This window comes from Erithacus rubecula (genome assembly GCF_903797595.1).
Source record: "Erithacus rubecula genome assembly, chromosome: 1".
Lineage (NCBI taxonomy): Eukaryota > Metazoa > Chordata > Aves > Passeriformes > Muscicapidae > Erithacus > Erithacus rubecula.
The window spans coordinates 38,894,508-38,920,189 of NC_136658.1; the positions used below are offsets into that span (position 1 = coordinate 38,894,508).

Genomic DNA, 25,682 nt, shown 5'->3' on the forward strand with positions numbered 1-25,682 from the left:
TTTCTGGAAAAGAGATGCTTGTATGGTGCATGCAGGAAAAACAAATTCATAAAATGTTGAAGGAATGTTAGTGATAGTGCACTGAAGTGTTTAACTAAGGTTAGACACTGTTAAATTTTTATGAGGTTATCTGTAACATGACTTGGCTGTGAACTGTATTGAGGTAGGACTCTGAAACCATGATTATATAACTGGGGACTAGACTACAAAGGGAGCATTTTTAACCAGAAGAAAAATGTCAGTTTTTTACCTTTGGGCACTTAAATCTTACAAACTAGTTTGTTTTTAACTTAGATATGCTCATTTCAGGTGATTTTAATTTTCTAATTTTTCTCCCTCTTGACTTCACACTATAATTGACTTTCTATCTTGTTTAATAGCAAGGTTTGGATCCTGGAACTTCTGAGGGGCAGCACAGCCTTTGGATAGAGTAACAGAATTAACTAGCAGGAGAAGGCTGTTTTCTGTTGTCCCATACTAACCCCTTCAGTTCTGTTTATAAGGTGAAAGAGAGTAAGGTAGAGCAAAAGGCATGGTCCTGGTTCCAGATTGGAAGAGAGAGAAAGGAGGAGATCTATTACTCCAGCAGTGTCGTGTCTAGCTTGTCTGAAGCTGCTAGATGGGCTGCCTTGCTTTTTGCATTGCTTTCTCTAGCTTCAACTTTGCTTCAGCTTTGATAAACAAAGGTTGTCTAATGCTGTCAAGCTTCCAGCAGATACTGCCCAGTGGAACTCCTGGTGTTTGTAGTTGAATGTTCACTGCTGACATCCTTACAGGACTGCTGTTAGAACTTTTCCTTAACAGTTTCTAGTGTCTCAGGGCCAATCTTCCTGTCACTGGCCCAGAGACCATAGCTTGCATGGCAAAGCTGGTCAATTGGCTCACTCTGGTCACCTTTTGTCCTGAAGTTCAGTGCTGATGGATATCTCGTAACATCAACTGCTCAGTTTTAGGCTTTCATCCACAGCAATGTCCTTTTCCCACTAACTTTTTTCATTGGGTCAGGATGAGACTTACAGGTTGCAGCTGAACTGCAGCCCTAGTTGTTTTTCCTTGGTACTGGGATCCAGTTTCTATTCCTACTTCACAGGTTCACTACCTTAGAGAAAGTTTTATTATATCAGCAATCATATGTATTAAGCTCTTTAAAAAGATTCATAATGAAATACTGTTTCAAATCACTTTAAGCTATTTGACAGCATTTTATGTTGACTGGACTAATGAAAATATAACCCTTCTGCCCATTTGACTGTGCTGGACCAGTGGATTAGTTGAAGGGCTAGACTGCAGGGTTAGTTCTCTAACTAATTTAGTAGTATGTGAAAAATACATACTTGCTTTTTTGGAACAGAAAAACTGGACTACCTTAAATTGAACTTTCAAAAGACGGTGGAGTCTGAAGGGCTTTTCAGTGAAAAAACGATGCAGATTTTTTTGAGAGAATTCGCCTTTCTTATGGTAGTTAGAAATGTTAATATTCCATGAATCCTCTATATGATGAAAACATTACTTCAAACTAATTCTACAGATTTTTATTTTTTTTTTGCCCCACTTCACCCTGTCATCCTAAAAGAAGCTCTTTTTTTTTCTTGGTTTCTGTAAACCATAATCCTCATTCCCAGAAAAAAAAAAAAAAATCCTGCCCTTCTTCCATCACTACTTCAGCAAATGCCTTCTGCAGAATACTGTGAGTGTTAACAGATTCAGTCTGTTACAGAAAACATGATGGAGAGCTAATTCCAAACTGAAAGCCCCTGAAAATAGTGCCCTTGCAATACAGTCAGCCTTTCCCACCTTCTCTTTCACTCTGGGAATTCTAGTGCCTCTGTTGACTTTAACCATATTGGTGTCATGTGAGGGAGAAATCAGGCTTGTCAAATAGATGCATCCCAGTCATGTATTATTTTATAAAATAAAATTGTCTTAGGCCTTGCTTTTATAGGGGAAGGGAACACGTGTTCTCACTGTGCATTATGCTTTAAAGGTTACATTTTTTCTCCACTCCCCAGGAAAAATGCAATGCTTCGCTTTGAGGGGTAAAAGAAAACTAAGGACTAGCAAAATGTTTCTCCTATGCTGATGTCCGTATTTATGGCTGTATAATTTATCTGCCATTTCTGTACCAACTCTAATTTTGCTTATCAAGAAGCTCTAAATGAAGTCTCTAACACTAAAATCATGATGTGGCAAGGATGTGAATGCTGGTTGCATGACTTTGCACCACAGTATGTAGTTTTAAATTGTTTTTGATAAAAGTGAAATGATCCATTTTGTCATCCTCAAATTAAATGATCCTAAGATTTCACATGAATAAAATTACTTATGTCTGCAGTGAGAATAGCTTATTAAGAAGAACAGAAATTTTTCTAATTCAACTTGAAATATTTTACTACCACTTTTGAATTTTTCACCAGTTAGCATATTAAACTGTTTTCAGAAGCTTTTAGAACAATGTAGTCTTAAGCATGAGACTGTTGCATTAATTTTACACACATCAATTGCACACACAGGAGCATAATTTCACACTCTGAACACCAGGGTAACTGCATGTTTTGTATTGCCATGCCTTGTAATTTTGTAGATTTTTTAATGTATACCTTTCATGGATAATACTTCCCTTGCATGCATTTGTTTGAATTTATTTTTTAAATGTTTATTGTTTTGGTTCCTTAGCCATGAATCAGCGAATCAGCCAAAGTGCTCCAGTCAAACAGCCACCTCCTCTGGCTCCTCAGAGTCCCCAGGGTGGTGTGATGGGAGGGAGTAGCTCCAATCAGCAGCAACAGATGAGACTTCAGCAGCTACAGATGGAGAAAGAAAGGCTGAGACTGAAGCATCAAGAACTGCTTCGGCAGGTGAGGCCACAGGTTAGAAACCTACTTCCACTATTTCTTTTGTATGTTACGTTTTGATTTTTCAAAGTTGTTGTTTCAGTGAGTCTTAAAGACTGGTGACTGTAGAAAAAGCTTTGAGATCTAAAAACGTCTGAATTCATTCTCTTACTGACATCAACTTGGTGAAAGTATCTGATTTTTTAGACTGAAGGATTTTGCTTTCCTCCCTCTACCAAAACTCTTTAAAGAAAGACTTCACAAACTGTAAGAATGACAACATGGACTGTTATGATTGGATATTCCTCCTGAGAATATATTTCATATTCATTGAGTTCCAAGTCATGCTAAAAGTTATTTCCCACAGCTACTTTAGCTCTCCCTTTTAAGTGGAGGAAAATCTTCAGTTTTAGAACCTGTTTCAGTCCATAGGATTTTGAAGCATTTTTAATCTTTTATATAAGGTACATTGAGGAGATGCCTTGTTGCCAAAATCTTACCTATTCAATGGTGGAATGAGCATGGAACAACTGTATAACTTGTGCTGCATTTTGTACCTGTGGTTTTCTTCTGCTGAAGAATTTCAAACTTCATAATAAGGCTGCAAGCTATGCCTTTTCAGTATTTTCTACTGTATGGATATGGCTGTAGCAAATGTTACAATGTAGGGCTGGACTTTGCAATCTCTGGATTGGAATTCGGGCTTGATCTCCTTTTGACTCTAAGCCTTCTGCTTTGATTGTTCAATCTGAGTGTTTTAAGAGTTACTACCATCTGTGCTAGATACTTAGGATATTTCTTTGGGTTTTTGACACTGCCAGAAAAAGTACTAATCTTTTCTTTGAGGAAAATCTTCTAGAATCTTTCCCTTTTCACTTTGGGTGATGGGCCTTGTATCAGAGGAGGATAATACCTTAATGTCCTCAAAGACAGCTTTTCTCTTTCTTCATCACCTGCAGTATTCTGTCCTGGAATCTGACTCCCGTTATCCCCTTTGTAGTCAAGGACTGTTTTGTAGGAATCTTCAGCATCTCTTGGTGTAAGATGGGTCATCTTTACAGCCATTACTTTTTATAGTACTCTAGGTAAGAACACATTGCAAAGGTGGCATCAGGACTTTCTCTCTGCTTAAGCACCTGGGCTTCTGCTGTTCCTGCTTTGCAATTAATCCACAAACAGACATTTTACCCTGTGCTAGCATGCTTCTAGGTAGGCCTTCTAATTGTCTTCTTGCCTCAGTTGTCATTGAGAACCTGACTAACTTTGGAGCAGGTGACAACCAGTCCTCTTCATGTTGTTCTCCTTAGTTGTTAAGCTTATCTGTCAAATACGCATCCTTGGTAAATCTGTGAGTTTTGTTTCACTGTGTCATAATTTTCACAGTTTCTTAACTCCCTTATCCTGTCTCATCTGGCCTGTCTTGGGGACTTGATACTACAAGATGGTGTTTATAAGACAGCCTGCATAGGTCAACCATGCAGCTAAAGTAATTTTTATCCATCTTATTTTTACTCTTAGGCATTGCGGAATATCAATCCCAGCACAGCAAATTCTCCAAAACATCAGGTAGGCTCTTAACTGATGTTTCAGCATAATTAGAAAAATTAAAGCATTAAATTAGGCTAGCAGGGAACTTTTTGCTACATGAAAACTCTAAAAAAGAAAGAAAAAAAAAAATAAAAAACCAAAAAGCCAAGCTCTGTCATGCACATTTTTGAATCACTTTTCTGGTCACAGCCCTAACACTGTTTTTAGGAGTGCTGCAATACCACAACTCTATATCAGTATTTAAGAGCAAATGAGGAACATTCATTGCACATTTTTTTACATTGAAAACAACCTTCTTGTTTAGCATTCTTGAGGATACTGCTGTTCCAGTCATGATGTCATCAAGATATTTATTTAAAGCAAACTATCTAAGGTAGTAGTTGGTGACTTTAAAGTACTGTTCGTATGAATGTTCTTATCAGTTTGTTTTAGCAGGTATGATCTTAGAGAAGGATATCTGTTATCAGGTAATGAAAAGTCACTTGAAATAGTTATGATTTTTAAGCATGCATAGTGTAACAGAATTACTTAATGGATTAGACTAACAAAATAATTGCTATGCAGATACAATTTTTCCATTTTGACGTTTAACTGGCTCTTTCACGGATTTTTTGTGTAGGAAACAACAGTTATGAAAAGCCTCTCAAGCTCAGACCAAAATAAAATTGTTCAAAATGTGAAGCATAATAAACAGTTTAATATGGTCTTCTTTTAGTCTCTAAAGAAGTTGAATATAGAGTAAATCACTGGAAGGGTAGATTTATGGATATATTCAGAGAACTTCATATTTACTATTGCTAGCAGTGTTTTAATCTATTGGTTCTTAGTGCAATATTTATATTGGCTTATAATGCACTTTTTTTTTTTAAGATAAACCTCTGTATGCACTAGGCAGTAAAAACAAGAAAAGAAATCCTCTCCTTGAAAGCCATGAGTACTGGTGTACTGTTACATTCTGAAGAGTACCACAAAATTTGTGTGTTACTAGTACTGAGAAAAAAGGAACTTCTGACCTTAGAGCTGATGCCCTAGAAAAAATATTTTTTTTTTGTAATACCAGAGCTGCTCTTTAACAGAAGCATTTTAATCAAGATGTAGCAATTTGATTCATTTACAAGGCATTAGCTGCATAATGACCTTATAAATCAATATTAGATCCTATTCTGGAGGAGAAAAAAAAGTCCTCAAGAGTTGTGGGTATAGAAGGGAATAAATAAAGGAGTACTCCTCCACACCAGCTGAAAACACCTTATCTTCTGGCATAATTGGGTCATTCATAGAGGATGTTTTTCTTACAGTATGCCAAAAGTGTATTCTATGTTTTCTTCTATACCTGAAGCCCTGTCATACCATTTTTCACTCTTCCACTGATTTCATCCTGTTGCCAACTCAAAAAAATAAAGGAAATGGAGAAGTTTGTTTTCAGTTTCCTACTTAAGTCTGTAAGATGGGTTTTTTGGAACTTCTTGATATTACGGCTTTAAATCCTAAAAAACTGCAATGACTCAAAGGGACTATACTGATAATTCATTTAATGTATATGTAGTGATCAGTCTGCTTTATTTGGAGTGGGAACTGATGAAAGAATATATACAAAAACCAGAATTCCATTTATATTTAAGCTTACTTCCTACCATACCTCCTGCCTGGCATCAGTTTTTAGTCTGCACTTGCTGATGAGTCAAGGTGTGTGTGAGTGATCTCTTGGGTAGAAGAATGGGCAATCATGTCACCTTTAAAGTTCTATAATACTAGACTATTTGTGTTGCACCATCTAAATGTATTTCTTGTGTTTCCATGTCTCCTCAGCAATGTAATGGGCAGCCACAGGTGGAAGAAAGTGCTTAGGGAACTGCTTCTGGGTTCTGGCTCTCTAAATGCTTCTTGAGGCCTTATACTGTACAGGCAAATGTAGTCTGTCTTCTCTGATGATGCTGCTATTGAAGTCTCAATTTGTACATCTGATCAGATCACAGCTGACTTAAAGAATCTGGAAAATATGTGGAAAGAATAAGAATTTCTTTGTTCAACTTTTTCTTTCCAACAGGTCTTTCTTCCTTTTTGAACAAGATTAATGAAGTTTGGAGGAATTATCTGCTTTCCCGATGATAAAGCTGTGCTTGGTGGCAGAGTAATTGCTTCTCTTGCTAAACTTTAGATGTTCTTTTCATGAATACTAAAAATTAAATCTTGGTATGTTCAGTGTTCTTCATTCTGGGAAGGCTGTTACAAAAGGATTGCCAAGGTCTTTCGTTTGTAAAGAAATTATGTAACACCAACATTCTTGAAGATTACCTCTAATGAAATCTCTTGTTCAGATCAATTAAAAGCATCTGAGAAATGTTCCTTAACTTTTAACTGGATCTCTGAGCTTTTCATGTCACAAACACTGTGTTAGAAGGGACTGGTGGAGGTCATCTAGCCCAACATCCTCATCCCTCTTGACTTTTTTTTCCCATGTAGCCTGGATGCAGTACCATGGTTGTATTGATGTCTACAGTCAGGTTTTGTTGGTACTGGGTAACTATAGTGTCCCTGCCAGGCTTTTGTCTCTCTCCATGATACTGTAGTTTCCTGTGGTGACACTAACACTCCAAGTGTTATGTGTGGAAGCCTTAGCAGCTTCTGAAAAGAGCAAATAACTGCTCAGCTTCATTTTTCATAGCAAGCACTGTAGGAAAATCTTCTTGTTTGAATGAGGATGTATTTTACTGAAATTCTAAAAATGTCAAAGGTACCTGGGGCAAAAATTATAACATTCAGATTAACTGTGTATAAGCAAGAACTGTTGATACATTCAGGAAATTTAAAAACACCAAGCATTTGTTCGGTTACTTGTGCCCATCATCATCAGTTATTTGTGAAACCTTCAAGATGCCCATCTGTCTTAGTCAAGAGATTGAATGATGCCTTTCACTCCATCCCCACTCTTTTCCTCTGTTTCCAACTCTCTTTCCATTTTCATGCAGTTAGCATCTGGTTGTCAACAATTTCTAATGTAGAGCAGATGCCAATCAAGTTTTGTAAATGTCACAAAATGGAACAGATGTTAAGTAACAGATTTCTTCCCTTACAGTGTGCTGTGGAAAGAAATACAGGCAAATAATGTCGAGGTACTGATGGCATTATTCTTGGATGTTGTGCAGACTATTTTCTTGTGCTGAGAATGGAAGATTTCTTATTTATATTTATCTGCTGCTAATATTAGAATATTTGCTAGTAAGATCAGCATACTACCCAACTTCCTCTGTATATGCTTGCTCAATCTGTATCTGCTGCTTGTTTCTAAGTTTTACAGATCAACAAAATAATTGTATAATTGCTTACTCATGTTGGTAGATTTTCATGGATAAATACCTTGTTTAAAAGTCTGTCTGGTAAATCAGAACTGCATTCACTGGCTGTGCTAGTTGTGATTGAAGCAGTGGATGGTCTGTTTCCAGCTTAGTCCTTACAAATTGCCCAACTCCTCATTGCTGAGTTCATTTGTCTTCCATCTGCCCACGTGTCTTCCCTGTTTCTTTTGTGTGTGTGCTGTAATTTTTATCGCCCTCACAAGAATGCAAACACTTAATCTGAAGAAGAGACTGGTGCTGTAAGTCTGCCCATAAGTGTTATGGTCTTCTCTTTCCCCTGAAACTTCTCTCCCATCCCAGGAAAGCCTGTGGATCATTTAAAAGTTGAGTCATAGTTAGGGGCAGAATAATTGGCACTTTCTAAGTAAATTTGCAAAACCAATTATCAGGATTTTTCAAGTGTAATTGAGTAGCATGTCATAGGTTTAATACAATAAGAATATAAGTGAGTTGCACAAGTCATCTGTCTTTCCTCAAAAGCTAGTGAAGATAAAAATGCACTGAAAAGGGTACTTTAATGAAGTTAATTTGGATATCGTGTAAATGACTTGTGACTTCATGTAAAACTTAATCTGTATGGAATTATGAAAAAAAATGTGGGTGAGGTCAGCCAGATAAATTACACAGTACTGACCTTATTTTTAAAATTATTTAGAGGAGATGACAGATCATTTTGGTCTCTGTGTAATAACTAAAATTCTGCTTTAGTGCTAACAATAGGAATACTAAGCTTTTCTTTTCCCAGAGGTGCTTAAAACCAGTTTGGCATACTTAAAAAATAGGATGAGATCAATTCATAGAAATCTAAGCCAGGATTTTGTCATAGTTTTATTTTTGTCTCCAGACTTCTAATACTTCTAATAAAGCATATATTTTAAAGCATGAACTAAAAGCCTAGAGTTCACATTGCTGTGTTTGGAGCTGGGAGAGGCTTGGACACTCCCATACATTTTTTAAGTATAGAAAACATACAACTGATTTTTTTATTGCAAAACAGGTTTATAAGGAAGTAGAAATGAAAAGACTGTTTTTTAAGCAACACAACTTCAGCTTCCACTTTACACACCTTTTAGAAAAAAATAATCTTAACATACTCTTTAGGCTTTTAGGAAACTTTGCTTATCCTGCAGAATGATTAAAAATTGCCCTGTATTTGTTTCTCAATAGCTTGTCTTTTTTGGTAATTCCTTTCTCTTTCAGACTCCCAGAATGACATAAATTTATTACTTAGATGAGTAATAACATTCTTTTGAGGGGAAAGTACTTCTAACTCCTGAAAAAGTAGCAGTATTGCTACTTAAAAATAGTTTAAAATAGTTGCTGTTTTGCATTTTTTAGCAATGTTGTTGAAACAAAGATAAAAGTAGTTCTAATTTTAAAATACTTGTTTCACTATGTACTGCATGCCAAAGAATAGGCAAAATACAATTCTCTCTACTGGTTTAATACATCTCTTTAGTGGGCCTTTAGAGAAATGAGATGTTTTTTGTTTTAGCTGGCTAGCATCTTGAGCTACATTTATTTTTACCATACTATTTAAGTTCATGTATTGCTGAAACTTCAACCTCTCCTACACTGAGGATTTAGAAAAATACAAAGGTAACTTCCCTGTTTTTCCAAATTTCTTGTTCTTTGTACTGACTTTTTTTTCAAGATAATAGAGGAAAAATTGGTTTTTTGGTTGTTTTTTTTTTTCTGGTGTCAGTAGCTCTTGAAAAAGAGACGTGTATGGATTTCTTATCTTCCTCACAACTATTGAATCAGGAGGAAGTTCTAATTGGAAAGGCCACATAGAAGAGATAAAATGTCACTTCAGTTCATATACAGAAATTACTCCATGTAGGTTTTGCTTTGATACCACTATTTGTAGTACTGGTGTGTGATTAAGCTGCTTCTGCAGTCTCCTGGAACTTTTGGCTCCTCCTCTTCATCCAAATCAGGAACTGCAGCCCAAAGAAATAAAGATGTAATGTACAAATCAAACCAAGAGGGAAGGGAAAAAGGACAGATCATGTGGGTGAACAGTTCTTGAGCCATCTCTGGGATAGCTGCTCTAGGACCTTCTGCCTTCTTCAGATCACTGTTTGGGAAGCATTCCAGGAAGTAATGGTTTTTTCTTTCTTATTTTCAAATGGATGAAACTACTTATGTATCAGGTAACTTGTGACTGATGCAAAGTTGCAAACTTATTTTTTTAAGTAAGATGTCATTATATAGGCTTTACACTTGCTTTTATTACATAAGCAAATGAAAATCATATGGATAAGCCTTTAGAAATTATTAAAAGATGTTTAACATCCTGTGATCTGAAAATGGGGATATGGAGTATTATTACTGTTTGTTAGAACGGAGGCCAAATAAGTGGTGATGAGCAAAGGGCTGGGTTTGCTTGATGTAGTAATTGGGTGTGATGAACACAAAAACCAATGGTATACTTACACACTTTTTGCATAGATCTGATAAATTGTAGTGAGAAAATTTTCTAGTGCAAGACATAAAGCTTACATGAATATGTAGAATAGTAATTCACAGGAAGGGGAGTGAAGCATATGCAGATTAGAAAAGGAAATAAAACCAGGCAGTAGGGAAGCTTCAGTACGTGGTCTGCTGGAAATAAAATAAAATAACCTTAGGATTTCTTAAAAAGAAATTACTTTGAAGAATAAATGGGGAAAAGTTAGTTTTACATACTAGAAGACTACAGTATAGTAGTCCTTAAGGTTATCATTGAAAATGGATGAAGACCTCTCATTTTACAACTGAGAAATACTGAGTATTATCAAGGATTGACAGGATTGGTTTTGCCTGAGATTATCTTCCTAGGCACAGCCTGGAAGTCACATACCATCAGTAATGGTCACAAGATAGTCAATGATAGACAAATTATAGACATTGATGATGTTTGAATAGAGTTGCTTGAAGAAAATTACTGTGTTTTCACATATGTAACTCCTGCATTACTTGTTTAAAATATTTATAAAATTACTTATTTGAAGGGGAGAGGGGTCATTGGAAATTACATAAAATATTGCTTATTTCCATCTACCTTTGATATAATGCTTTTTATATTAACATTTACTTTCATTAATTAATAATTACAAGCTTAATGGATGGTTTGTTTCAAACTGGTGAACATTCAGATGTGTAAAAAATTGTATGCAATTTAGGTTTGTAACTTCAGAAGTGCAGTGTCTTGGTCTTACTAAGAAATTACTCAGAATTTGATGAGCTTTGAAGTTTACTTAGGGACCAAATCACTGATTTGATCAGTCAGAAATTTCAATGCATGCCTCAGACAGGAGGAATGGAAACTTTTAGGGAAGGGCTTGAAAGTTTGCTGACTGAAAACAAGAAAGGTACAAAGGAAGCCAGGAACTAAATCAGAATTTAAAAGAAATGGGGATAAAATAAAATGCTGTTTAGCAGAGCTAAACAGATTTTATTAGGGCTCAGACAGTATTAACAATTCTTGGTTTGGTTTAAATATAGACTTAGCAGATAGATACTGAAGTGAACTAGAAAATATTTGTCTAAGCATACAGATATTTATATCCATAAATACATTTACAGTGCAGTATCTGTAATGTTGGGCATGGCTGCTGGAACTTGCATTGTCATTGAAACCAGTACAGATTCTTGGTTTGTCCTCAGAAACTTTAGTTAATTTCATTTAACTCTTGGAAGCAGTAAAAGCATCAATTATCTATAATGTCATGTGTTTATGTATCCAAAAAGTGTGTTCAAATGCCTGGCCTGATCTCTCTTTCTCCCTCTCCTGCTGTTCTAGGAATTGGCTCTCCGTAGCCAGCTTCCAACAATGGAACAAGACGGTGGATCTCAAAACCCTGTGTCATCTCCTGGAATGTCTCAGGAACTGAGAACAATGACTACAAATAGTTCTGATCCCTTTCTTAACAGGTTTGTAGAAGTAGCTACTAGAGGAAAGAAATTTGATTTAAAATTCTGTTTGGTACATGTAATAGTTTATTTTGAACATCTGTCTGTGCCAAGAGCCACAGCTGTAAATGAATCTTTCCTTAAATGGCAAGTCTAGTAAAAGTGAAGATTAAAAGCTGTCTCCTGTGGGAGGAAGTAGTCTGTTCAGACTTGCAGGAAGGTTTTTATTCAAAGTCATAACATGTTTGCCTCTGCATAATCTGTTGACTAACAGTCATTTCAAATTACTAACTCAAAGAATTTGTGAATAGCTCCCTGTGAGATCAAATGAACTGTGAGGCACATTTAGGATTACAGCTTGAGGTTCATTTTAAGGTTTCTCCATTCACCCCTCCCCTCCACTTCAGGTATTTAGCAGTATTTTTACTCTGCTAATGTTAGGTCTGCAAATAGTGGCATGTTTCATTTTAAATGCTATATTATTTTGAAGTGGATATTTTCATTCAAGATTTAGAATCTTACAGTACAGACTAGTCTTTCATAAAACTTTTTCCTAAATCCCTCTGACTTGAAGTGCTTATTTTGTTATAATTACTGTTGAAATTTCAGATTCATACCAAACATTACAACTTCAGAGAATTGCTGCAGCTTGAGATAAGTGATAATCTGTATTTTGGGTAACCCATTTGGGAAGATTTATGTCCTACACAGACAGTTATGATTAGAAAATCTGATGTTTTTTGGAGGAATTATCCTACAGGAATTCATCTTGTAGGGTATTGCTGCATGAGCCTCAGCTGTGCTGACTCTGTCCTAAGAAATAAGACAAACAATTTGAACCTGACTTGCTCTCCAATGGGAAGCCTCTGTACCCAGATGATGGTATTGATATGGTTTAGTATCATTCTAGCTTGAACTTCTGGAAGACTGTTGCAATCATACGTCATACATCTTCAAAATATGTTTTCTGACCTGAAGAAAATGCATCTTTAGGTTTCAAATGGCCATGGCAGTGGACTGATGCAGTTTATCGGTTGTGAGTCTACACACATAAAATATAAAGTGATGGATCTTTGCCATTACTAGGAACAGGGAAAAAACTAGAAAGGGCAAATTTACACTTTGTAATTTTACAGCAGGTTGATATTTACTGCAAAGTGCAAAACGATACTGCTTGCCTAGTTGCATATATGTTTAACTGTTTTTTTGGTTTCTTTTTTTAATGTAGCCCTTACCCCATGCAAAATATTGCAAACCTGTATTTGGCTTGAGTTCAGATTATCTTAATTTGCATTTTGGTCTGAACCTTTGTCTCCTTCTAGGTTGGTGGCTCCACACTTAATTCTGTCATATGGATGTGGGAAAGGGGTTTTTAAGAAAGGGCACTCATGAATATGCATTGCTGTCTCAGAAAGCAGTCCAATAGTTTTGACCTAAAGATCTTGTTGATGCTCTTTATGTTAACATTCAGACTCAGAGAAATGCTCCTTTCTATCTTTATAGGGTGTATATGAAGTGAGACAGTACTAAATTTAGGGCCCCAAAGTTATATATTCAGAGTTTGGGTTGTTTAATATTTTCTGCTGTCTATATAATAGAAGCATAAAAAAAAAAATCTCAGAAAATCACTACATTGGAGCAATTTGAGATAATTCTCAATGGTGGTTGAAAATACATAATCAAATCTGTCTGCTATCTTTAGTACTGACTGTCATTAAGGTATATTTGATTTATTTTTTAATGGGATATTTATCATGCAGACTTCATTTTGTTTCACCTTTTGATTTACCACACTTGTTTATATATTTTTGTCGGTTAGATTTATATTGGTAGTGATGGTAATTCTCTGTTTAACTCCTAAATTGGTGTTTCTTCTTTTGTATACACATATTTTAACAATGATTAGTTGAAGAAGAATCCACTCTATTTTGGGTAATGCTGTTTAGTTGTGTGTGGTAATTTTGGGTGGTGTGCCTTCTAAATGAACAAATCCTTGTTGAAGAAAGAGGAAATGTATATTAAGGAGTGATTTGAAGAGAAGTGATGGACATTCCAAGAAGGAGAGCAACAGCCAAAAAACCTTCTCCACTGGAGTGATTTAGTTCAGCATAGTCTCAGTTCTGTTTTTAGTATTTTGTCCCATAAAGTAAACCAGCATTTTTGTACACAGAGTTCTAAATCATTTAATTACTAGGATTTTATTGAATGTGTAGTGATTCCATTTTTAAATCAGACTAAAAAAAGAGGAATATTTATGATTTATCTATAAAGAAATGCTTGGTTCCTTTCTTGTATGGCAAAGATGTCCTCACGAAATCAAATATATATATATTTATATATATTTAATATATATATTTATATGCATGGCTGAAGGCATTCTGCTGGCATCCGATGTTCAATAGCTGTTTATAATTTTTTTTTTGTTCTATAGCTCTTCATAATTTTTTGGTTTTTCATACTTGACAAAAAGGCATATACTATATACTTCACAAGTACATCATAAGGAGGATCAGTAGGTCTTCAAATGGTAATTTGAACAATAAATCAGGTTGATGTTCATTTAGGGTGCCAGGTGGAAAATCAGTAAGGATTCTCAGTGAATGCTACTATAACCTGAAGAAAGACAGATATTGAAAATATTTTGTGATGACTGAATATTAGGAGATGCAGAGGGGAGGGAGGTAATGGTGGCCTTCAACAGCTGCTTGTGCAGGCCACAGCTCCTGCCAGCAAAGCTGCTCCAGCATGGGCTCCTCTCTCCGTGGGGCAGCAGGTCCTGTCAGCCTGCTCCAGCACAGGCTTCCCATGGGTCACAGCCTCCTTCAGGCATCTCCCTGCTCTGGCATGGATCCTCCATGGGCTGCTGGGGAATCTCTGCTCTGGTGCCTGGAGCACCTACTGCCCCTCCTCTGGCACTGACCTTGGGTTCTGCAGGCCTGTTTCTCTCACATTCTCACTCCTCTCTCCCATCTGCTGTTCAGCATTTTTCCCCTCTTCTTAAATATGTTATGACAAAGGTACCACCATTGTCACTGATAGTCTCAGCTTTGGGCAGCTAGACCACTTTGGAGACAGCTGGAAGCAGCTGGCTGACATGGGATCATCTCTTCCTGCTGTGTCACACAGTGATTCCTGCAGACCCTGCTGCCAAAGGCATGCTATAGAAAGTCAACATACTGGCCTACTTCCCCTCCCCATCCCACATTTTCCACTGTGGCTCTCTCGGTCTCGCTTGCTGTGCTGGCAGGAGATGGCAGTAAGAAAGTTAAGGCATGTAAGGCCCCATGCCATCAGTTTGGTTAACTGTTCTGTCAGCAAGATCATTCTTAGCAGGGTTTGTTTATAGGATGGCTTCTGTACCAGTATTTGATTTATATTTGGGTGCTCTCTTGCCTTGACATGTGTGACTGAACAAGTAGTAATGCAGCAGTGGGAAGCAATTGAAGAATTGCTAAAGGAGTTCCAACTATTTATAGCAGCAGTGACCTAAAAATACACTTCAGTGGTTGATTAAACATGGGAACATTAGTTAGAAGTAATTTTTTTATCCTTATGGAAGCATAAAAGGGTGCACCATAATTATTATTATTTTTATGATCATTATGGATTATCTGATATGCTCTGAAAGATTTCAGCTGTGGGTGGGTGGGTTTGAAAAGATTAAAATTATGCACAGCACAAGTAGGCAGTTTCTTAAAGCTCCTTAGGTGTGTTCTCATGAAGTTAAATTGAATATGAATTATAATGATTTTAATTGGAAAAGGTCTGCAATAAAATAAAACCCAGGTGTCTGATGCAAACAAATGTTTCAGTTTTTTATTAGAATAGAGGATTTCTCATGGTAGCAATGTTTTCAAAGCCCATAAATTAGTTAAAAACAGGCATCTATTTTATTTTCTTTGGTACTCTACCCTCATTTTTTTCCTCCTTTTCTCTGTTACAGTGGAACATATCACTCCAGAGATGAAAGCACAGATAGTGGACTTAGCATGAGCAGTTACAGTGTACCCAGAACCCCAGATGACTTCCTGAACAGTGTTGATGAGATGGATACAGGTCAGGTTTTGTGTACATTTTTAATGCCTGGTTTCCAAATACAGTTGTATCCATTTGCAATGAAAACTAGCAACTCTGAAGAGCTGTGTTACTTTTTGCATTGTTTGTCTACCTTTTTCTATTTTCCTTTTTTCTCTGATAGAAACATTATGGTTAGATTTGTGAAAAAAAATATTTGTTATCAACTGTGTTGGGATGATGGGGAAATTGCTCCTAAGTAGTATCACTACTGTTTTAATAAGGAATTTGAGTGTGTTTGCTTTTTGAAGTAATGTTGTTCAGAGCTAGGAATAGTATGTCATACAGTGTTGTTGATTCTGCTCCAAAACTATATTTGGCTCAGTATTGTCTTTTTCCTTCAAGTGTAAAAATAAAATTCTGCTAATTGGCATCAAAGATCTGTAAGATTTGGGTCAGTAGGTGAAAGCTGGAAACAAAGGCATGTTCTTTGTACATCTGCATGCAGTCAAGTTATCTCTGGGGTTTGTGATGGATTTCTATGAGTCACACTGCTTGTATGATGCAAGAGGTACATGATTAACCAGTTGTCCTAATAAATTGTAGATTTGATACTTCCAATATACTTAATATCCATCTTTGTGTTGTAACTAGGTGACAGTATCGGCCAAAGTAACATACCATCCCATCAGAACCGTTTCCCAGACTACCTTGAAGCCATTCCAGGGACAAATGTGGACCTTGGGACACTGGAAGGAGATGGAATGAATATAGAAGGAGAAGAACTGATGCCAAGTCTGCAAGAAGCTTTGAGCTCTGACATCCTTAATGACATGGAATCTGTCTTGGCAGCCACCAAGCTAGATAAAGAGAGTTTTCTTACTTGGTTATAGGGGCCTCAGGGAGACTGAATTCTAAATCTGTGAAGGATCTAAGGAGATTAGGACATCTGTATCTGAAGTCCAGAACAAGCCAGTGTGATGCACTTTGGCTTGTGTTCAGAAAAGTAAATGAACAAATACTCAACAAGATTCTTTGGGTTTGCTCTTCCTTGTCCATCGCTGCTGTTATATATTGCTGACTTTTTTCCACAGTTGACTCTGAAGAACAGACATCTTCTTGATCTTTTTCTATTGCTGTTGCAACTACTGTTTGGGGGGGTGGGGAGGGATGATGAGCCTATTTTGGATGACGAATGCCATTCCTTTTGTCCTAGTGTGCGCTTGCATATCATTTTATCTAAGTACTCAGATTTGAGCGTTAATTTCTGCATGTCACTGCTTGTAGTTTGCTCAGCTAATTGTCTCCTACTGCCTGTGGCAAGTGGTAAAATATGACATACTGGGGTGACAAGCCAAAAATGATGTATCTGGTCAAAAGAAGTCAATACTGATTTGGAGATACGACGTAAAGGAGGGCTGAAGACTGTATGGCATTAAGTGTTCCTACTAGTAGCTCTTGCATTAGCCACAAAGTGCTCTTGTTTGTATTTTATGTTATAGTAAATCATGAGTCATTTTACATAGAAACATATATGAATCTTGATTGTTGCCACATAATCTAGCCTAACTTCCATTTGTCAGAAATACTTTGATTATTTTTGTTAGTTGGTTTAACTGTAGCTGTAGGATGGGAAGTAATGATAGGTGTTTTGGGGTTTTTTTTTAATAGTGAAATCTAAGGGTTTTTTTCTGATTTCACACAGTCTTATTTAAATCTGAATTGTCTGCTTTTTTTTATACCTAAACCATGCCTATTGTAGCCTGATAAGCTAGTGAGTACATAAACCAGTATGTTTTGCCTGTAACTTTTTTATTTTTTTTAAAGGCTAGCTTTGAATGTAACCATTAGATTTCATGACCAGTGGCTTATTTTTCATGTGCATTTACAAGACTTTGAATTAGAATCTGATTACAACAATGTAAAAATTAGAGTCCTTTGTCATGTGTACAAATTTTAAATGCATTTTAAAGTAGCAGAACCATTTTAAAATTACATCCAATCTCTCTTCTGGTTTTCAGTTTTGGTCTCTAAGTGAGTTCAGATTTTAAAGTCCTTAATGGGAAAAAAATTATAAAAAGTTTTTCTTAACACAAACAAAAATTCTGAACTATTAATATCACTGTGCATTGCAATGAAAAGGCTAGAACACCAAAAAACTTCTCAATAAAAACTTCTAAGTGTAATAGTTATCAAGTTCTGTTTGGTGAAAAATAAGCCCTGGACACTATATGTAGGAGAATGTAAAGATATGTGTTAGATGGTGACATGAGCAGGTAATGAAGTGTATATTAGTAGTAGAGCTTAGCATGGGGTAGAGGTGAATATGAATAATTTTTATTTTAACAGGAAAAGATGTATCACTAAGTTGTCTGCAGGAGTTGACACAAGTTTCCAAAGAGTATTTTTAAATGAACAAAACGAGCATGAATCAAACTTTCAATATAAGCTATGAATTTTTGTGGGGCTTTTGAGTTTTTTTCTGATGAAATATAGTGTCACCAGTTAACACCTCTATAATTAAGGGCCTGTCACCATTCTCAATACGGACCCTTTATTTTCAAGGGTGTGTAACATGACTATAAAAATACTGTAAGCATGAAACTTAGTCTTGGAAAAAACTCTCAGCAGGGAATTCTCCTGAGGAGAGATTTTTTTAGGTTTTACTGTTTTGCATTTTTTTTAAATGACACTGATTATTTTTTAAGCTAGGAGCAAAACAGCAAAACAAATTAAAAACCCCCATGATATTACTATCACCGTTTGGATTTCTTTTATGCTTCAGAAATAATTCTGATTTAGGATTATGTAAAAAATGAAAACTCTTAACTAAATCCCATTTTAAAAACTGAAGCAGCAGAGGCAGAGATCTGAAATTTGCCATTATAGACATATATTTACAACTTTACATAAACATATTAGTGTTTGAAAAATACAACATTTTGTGGCTTGTTATAGAATACAGGCAAGTTTTAAAATACCAATTTTTAAAGCACATTCACAATTATGTATATTCTGCTACACCAGTAATTCAGTGATTAATAGGCCACTTATATTGTGCAATGACACAGTAGCTCCTAAAGCAGTGTATTGTGTTCAGGATAGGGATTTTAGTAGCATTTTTGCAATTTGATTATGAATTCCTCTCTCTCCTTCCGTTCAAGAAAAGAAAAAGACACTAAGTTTTCCTGACTTGAATGATCTGATATAAAACCACAACAGCAAGGAAATTCAGAGTTGATACTATTTCAGATGTCTTCCACAGTTGTATCCAGGTATCATAGCACATAGGGAATCACAGAATAAGCTGAGTTGGAAGGGACCCATCAGGATCATCGAGTCCAACTCCTGGCTCTGCACAGGATGCCCCATGAGTCTCACCATGTGCCAGAGAGTGTTGTTTAAATGCTCCTTGAACTCTGCCAGGCTGGTGCTGTGACTACTGCCCTGGGGAGCTGTTCCAGTGCCCAAACACCCTCTGGGTGAAGAACCTTTTCCTGATACCAACCTAAACCTCTCCTGACACAGTTTCAGGCCATTTCCTCAGGTCCTGTCACTGGTCTTGAGAGTGAAGAGATCTTACCTGTGCCTCCTCTTCCTTTCAGAAGGAAGCTGTAGACAGCAATGAGGTCTCCCCTCAATCTCCTCCAGGCTGAGCAGACAGAGTGACCTCAGCTGTGAGGAGTGGCTTCCCCTCAAGGCTCTTCACCACCTTTATGTCCTTCCTTTGGACACTCTCCAGTAGCTTAATATCCCTCTCATACTGTGGCACCCAGAACTGCCCCCAGCACTGGGGGTGAGGCTGCCCCAGCTCAGAGCAGAGCAGGACAATCCCCTCCCTTGCCCAGCTGGCCATGCTGTGCCTGATGCCCCCAGGACAGGGCTGGCTCTCCTGGCTGCCAGGGCACTGCTGCCTCATGCCCAACTTGCCACTGACCAGGAACCCCAGGTCCCTTTCCATGGCTCTGCTCTCCAGCATCTCATTCCCCAGTCTAGACACACAACCAGATATGATGCACTGAGTGCAAGCTCCTGATACGCTGTACCTTGCTACAACAGGAATGAGTACAGAACAAATTACCTTTCCTTGCTTTTGTGTGTTTGTCACAGCTTTAATATTTGAATGTTTTATTCTCATTGTAGAAACACTAAATGGCTTATACTGTATTTGGGTAGCACTGCTTAGGATAGATACTGACAAACTGGGAATCCTTGAACTGCTCTAACATTAATTATGTTTTGTGATACTTACTTTAATTAAAACATTTCCGTTCTCTCACTTACTAGGAAACATACCATAGAGATGCTGTACTGTTGGCAATCAATATTAATTTGGATTTTTTTTTAATTCTGCAAATGCATTGTTTGATGAAGTGGTTAAAATTGTTTGAAATGCAAAAGTGTTTTGGGTAGTATTTTATACTGATGTATATATTGAAACAGAAATCATTGTAATAATTGTAATAGCTGTTAGTTTTAAATACACTATATGCAGACAGATGGGGCTGTACAGAACTGTACTGTTAACACCCAGGCAGGGCTTCTGCTTGGGAGCAGGTTGCAGTGTCAGTGAACCGTATGGATCAAATATTGTACCATTCAGTGTTGGCGCTCACCAATGCAAAAGGAGAAGAGACAAGTTCAACATGATTAACACTACATGGTAAATTAGTACTACAGTGACCTTTTCACTTACAAGCATGTTTTTTATACAAATTAGCAGGTGTGCCTGTATAAAATAATTTGTGTTCTGTATCATGGAAAAAGTACTCTCCACATTTAGAATCACAGAATCATGTTGTATGTTAGAGAATTATGTCCAAAATTATATATATTACTTAACAATGTTATTTTTAGATATGAGCATGACTGTAAGCTAGGTACTTAAGTACATTCTGTTACATTATTTTTCTTTATGTAATACTTTTTCAGTTGTTTTATTTGGTATAAATATATACTTTGTGCTTAAACATCTTTGTTCATTTTTAACATTCAGTAGTATGTAAAGATGCGATTTCCTTCAGTAAGATAGATGCATTGAATTGTTGGAATGCCTATTGTAGTGCGTCTGTTCTGGTCCCCCTTGTCATTGCTTTTGTAGTCATAAACTCCAGTTCTGCAAATACGGTGTGCAAGCTCACCTGAGAGACAAACGAGTTCCACTGGCTTCAGTAAAGGCTTAGCACTAAAGTGTGCATCTGTGTGCTTGCAGTAATGAAGTGACAGTGACTCTGGTGAGCGTCCTGCAGCTTGTGCAAAACAGTACTTAAACTGCAAATGGCACTATAGTGAGACCTGGTAACACAACATCTGGGTATCTACTAGAAGAAAGAATCCACTTTTTGCAGATAATGCTTGCCATGTTCGGATGGCAGATACATTTTTGGCTAACTCTTAAGTTTATGCATTAATTTGTGGCAGACTATCAATAAAGACACACTATTTTCATTTCCAAGTTTTGACTTATGAATTGTGAAATATGTAATGACATACCTTGAAAGTGCCTGAAGATTTTAGTTAGAAATGTCTTGACAGATTTCATTAATTTTGACCTTCTGTATAACAGTCTGAAAGATGGGGGTTTTTTAAATGTAGTGCAATTTGGAAAGGCCAAAGTCAGACACTGTTTGCTTTTTAGCAGTTCCAAAGTTGTTACTATTCAGTATCAAATGCCCTAACCTTGTGGAATTCAGCACATTTGTGTTTTCTTAATTAGGGGTACAGCCCTTGATGGATTTATCAGTTTGTCTTGTACTTCTGATAGCCAGTTTTAGTCACCCAGATCCTTTACATTTAAATGTAACATCACACCTTCCACCTGGGAGTAGGCAGCTAGTGCCAGGGAATGATAAGGCACCAATTTTGTTTGCTGATATCACTCTCATTTATAAGGTGGTGACATATCGCAGTAGTTGAAGTATGAGTGACCTTCTGAGGCAGCCCTAAATAGAGTGTATTACTACAAACAGGGTATTTGGTCCAGGTATTAAAGGCTCACTTGGCAATTCTTTTTGACACAGTTTCAACATTTAGTTAAAAATAAAAAGAATTTGTTTCAGTAAGCCAGAAATAATATGCTTCCAAGGAAGCAAGTACAAGTTATCAGCCAAAAAAAGCATTTTTCATCTTGGATCATCAACAGAATAATTATTTGAGATCAAGTTATGATCCATATAGCACCTCTTGTTTTGAGGCTCATTCAGAGATATACCACTGATACTATTTACAGTATCAGCATCCAGAGTTTATATGTTCCTCCTGAAGAGTAAAGGTGTGCTTCTTGACCTTTGTTGTCACTACTTCTTATTGCTAACGGATTATCTGCACCCTCTAGGTGTCATCAAAATAGGAAGATACCTTTACAGGATGAGAAATCTTGGTTGACATGAAATGGTAAATCCAACTCTTAAATGAAGAATCAAATTGTCTTTAGAATGAGGGTAGAGCTTTGTACCAACTACCATATCCATACTATCCATACTACCCATACTACCATGTCCAGAATGCCTCTTAAACCAGCCAATGTGTTTTTCTCTAGGCACTGAGGGAGCATGCTGAGTGAGAAATGTATAGATACTGACAGATCTGACAAAGCTGCCTAATGGATTTTGTGGAAAACTCATGGTTTTTACTTTTCCATACTCCTATGTCTTTAATACAGAGGTTGTAACAGTGAATGCTACAGATCTGAGCTGTCACAGGCTGGTTTTATTTTCTCTATGTGAAATGCAGTTGGTCACTCTGATGATAGAATATTCTATATTAAATTGGCTTGGTTTAGAACATGAGAGGCAAAGTAGTTTTATGGGATTTTCCTGTCTATTAGCAAGTGTCACTGGGGAGAGGGGATCTTGTTTAGTTTTTTTTAAGGGAAGGGGTCAGGAGCCACCCAAGAGGCTTTTTTTCCAATATCCTGCAACAACAAACTAAAGCTCTGTAAAAATGGTACATTCACTCTCACCTGAAATGCTCTTTTTCCTTCTCCCATATATGTCAATTCTGAGCTGCTCTGGTGTGTTTTAAATTATTTATTGTATTTATGATCTGTGAGTTTTGCTTTCCTAACACCTAAAAACTGGACTTCAGTACTAGGTGCTGTTTGTCTCCAGAGGAGAGCAGTTTTCCTCCATTCTGAAATCCAGCTGTGCCATCATGTTTGAAGTCTGTAATATAACACAGAATTACAGTCTGACTCCAAATGTGCTGCTGCCCAGCTTCTGGTACAGGATGGTTCTGGGCAAATGTGATTTTTTTTGAACTATGGTGGATTCATGTTCTTGTTTGAGACTGGAAAAGTTTGGCTGTGTCATTGCTTTGATTTCTGCAGCCAGCTGTCCTAGCAGGAGCAGGGAGTGCCATAGTGCCTGTTGCAGGATTCCTGCCCAGCACTTAACCTGATGTTTGCCATGATGGGGTATTCTAAGCTGATGAAGTAGTTCAGTCTTTCTCTCATAGTTTCATTGTTAGGCATGCAAATACAATTGTCTCAGCTCTGTTAATTGGCATGGGGCCCTTTTCAGACCTTCCAAGCAATGTAATCCTTTCATACCCATCATCTGCTGCTGAAGTGTGACCCAGAGGCCTCTGAGATGTTCAGCTGCAATCCTGGGTTATCAAAGTCTACAGTCGAAACAAGGTAACTGGTTACATTTGTGTATGACAAAATCCCAGACCCACAGTGCTAAGAAATGGTGTTACTTAGGTGGTGATACCTCACAGCAAATGGCAGTGAGATACCTTCTGGTTAGGCCAGTGGGGTTCAGCCTGAAAGTGGTCATCAGTGGTTGTGTAGTCCAAGAAGTTGCTGGCAAAAGCAAAGCTTGTGGGGCAGCCTGACTCCTGCTGTACAGGAGAGATTCAGGCTGCATTTGAGGAAAGTGTCAGTGGTACAGAAGGAGACAACTGGGCTGATTAAAGTCCCCCTATCAATGCAGCCTCTACCTGCCACCCCCTTCATTCTTGCCTGCAGGTGATTCAAGCAACTGCTCTAAAGCCCTGGCGTTTAGATTTGTAAATTTGCCAGCATGTAAAACTCTGGCTTCCTTTATTTTTCAATTTTTTTTTTTTTTTTTCACTTCAAACATGACTCTCCTTTTAAAGCTTTTGGTTCCTGTGAACAGCCTTTCAGGACCTGGTAATCTTTCTGTAGATACAGATTTTTCTAATATATGCATGTGATAAGCACCAATAGATGACTGAGAAACAGAATTTTTTCTTTGCAGCTTAGTGGCAAAAATGCAAGAAAATCTGTCACCCAAACAGTAGTATCAGCATCCAAGTTCCTCTCATCCATATACTAGGCATGGTTTGGAAAACAAGCTGATTTTACATGAAAATCCATGACTGCAGTAAGGTTCAGGTTCTTCACAACTGTCATCTCTGCTGGTGAAGTTTTGCTATTGCAATATGTGGATTTTGCTTTATCATCACCTTGAAAAGAAAGTAATGGAGCCTGTGAGGTTCATGAAAATAGGAAGGAAGCAGATGTGCACTGCTGCAGCATGAGAACCATGTTTCTTAGCTCCCCTTGGAAATGTCTCACTTAGAAGACGTGGTGGTCTTGGCATTTCACATTCACTTGCATTTTATTTTGAATGTTACTAACATCTAACAGATGACATTATTGAAGTGATTGCACTGGTGACATCTGAAACAGGATAAAGATGTTTTTTAAAATGTACTCAGGTACAATCTACTTGGGTATATGTTGCCCTGGATGAGGACAGTTCCCACCTTGTAATGGCACATCTGACTTCCTGCTGAGCCTTTGAGTGAGTCATTTTACCATTTCCCAGGAAAACTGTGTGCATGGTTTTACTTGTGTCCTGGGAGCACTGAAATGTTAATGTTTGTGAAATGCTTTAAGCATTAAGTGCTTCCCTATTAATTCCTTCTCAAGCTGTGCTATTCTGGGGCTCCTACTCAGTGACATCACCACATATGAATATAATCTTTGCAATGTAGTATAATGTATGCATCTGATTCTACAAGTTTAAACTCACAAATGCATTATAGGAAGGTAATACATTGGTGCATACCAAATTATGGTTTTCACTGGCATGTGAACACCCAGCAGGATGGGTGAACTGACTCAAGTTAACCCTCCTGTGCTGCTCACCTGTTAGCTTCAATTCCCTTCTATTTGGTAGAAAGCGTTCAGAGTTATCACTGGCAGATTAACATGCACCAGTTCTTCCTTCCCTGAAAACTTTTGTGCCTAACTCCTTAAGCTTTTAGTTGTTTTTTAGCTTGAGCTTCCTTGTTGAGCTGCTTCTGGGAAGCCAGACTGACCCATTAGGTGTAGAAGTACATGGAATGATCCTGAATGTGAGGGGGAAGAAATCTTGAATCATTATACATATATACAGGCATAGAGGATTATTGCATGCATTTGTGTATGTGTCTATATATAGACACTCTATATATAAACACTGATTTCCTGCCTAAGGACAACTCAGTTTCTCATGAGCATTATATTTGTTCTTCACAAGGCTTCACAAGGAAAAAAAAAAAAAAAAAGCAGTAAAAATGTCATCCCAGTTAGAAAGTCTGCATGGTTGTTGTTTATTTTTTAAATATTTAGGGTTTTAGGTGTGACATAGAGAATCATTTCAGTCAGAAAACCAGAATGAATAATGAGAGAATAAAAACACAAATGTTATTCCATTGTGCTGCTTTTCAAGATACTGGTCTTAAGTAGTCAGCTTTCGGGGACTTAAAGGCACCTTGCACACAAAAAACCCAAAACCAAAGAGCTGGGTAAGAGAACTAGGGTTGCCCTATTACTGCCCTACAGTAGTCTCTGCCCCTGTGAGAGAGCATGTTTTCCTTTTAAACTGGGACCAAATTAAGTTGGCTGCAGGTCAGATTTGTCTACACTGACGTTCACCTCCATGTTTAATGCATAATCCGTGCTTTGCACCTTGGTGTGTGTGCATTCTGTCACTGCACAGTCACAAAGAGAAATGACAGTTCATTATAGAGCAAAGAGCTTACTCATAGCAAGGATTAACCCCTAAAATGTGCCTAATGCAAT

The 25,682-nt window shown here is 37.2% G+C and overlaps 1 protein-coding gene across 8 annotated transcripts in view; it reads left to right on the forward strand.

The window, feature by feature from the left end:
• Nucleotides 1-21,101, forward strand: part of YAP1 (Yes1 associated transcriptional regulator) — an 84,180-nt gene extending 63,079 nt beyond the window's left edge. For 2 of the 8 annotated variants that reach the window (XM_079313433.1, XM_079313437.1), the window contains 5 exons: nt 2,674-2,867; nt 4,350-4,397; nt 11,523-11,653; nt 15,576-15,688; nt 16,301-21,101. In XM_079313433.1, the coding sequence (XP_079169559.1) occupies nt 2,674-2,867; nt 4,350-4,397; nt 11,523-11,653; nt 15,576-15,688; nt 16,301-16,539 (725 nt within the window). In that variant the 3' untranslated portion in view covers nt 16,540-21,101. The remainder of the gene's footprint in view (nt 1-2,673; nt 2,868-4,349; nt 4,398-11,522; nt 11,654-15,575; nt 15,689-16,300) is intronic. The other 6 variants (XM_079313434.1, XM_079313438.1, XM_079313435.1 and 3 more) reach the window with 3 other exon arrangements.
• The last annotated feature ends 4,581 nt before the right edge of the window (nt 21,102-25,682 follow it).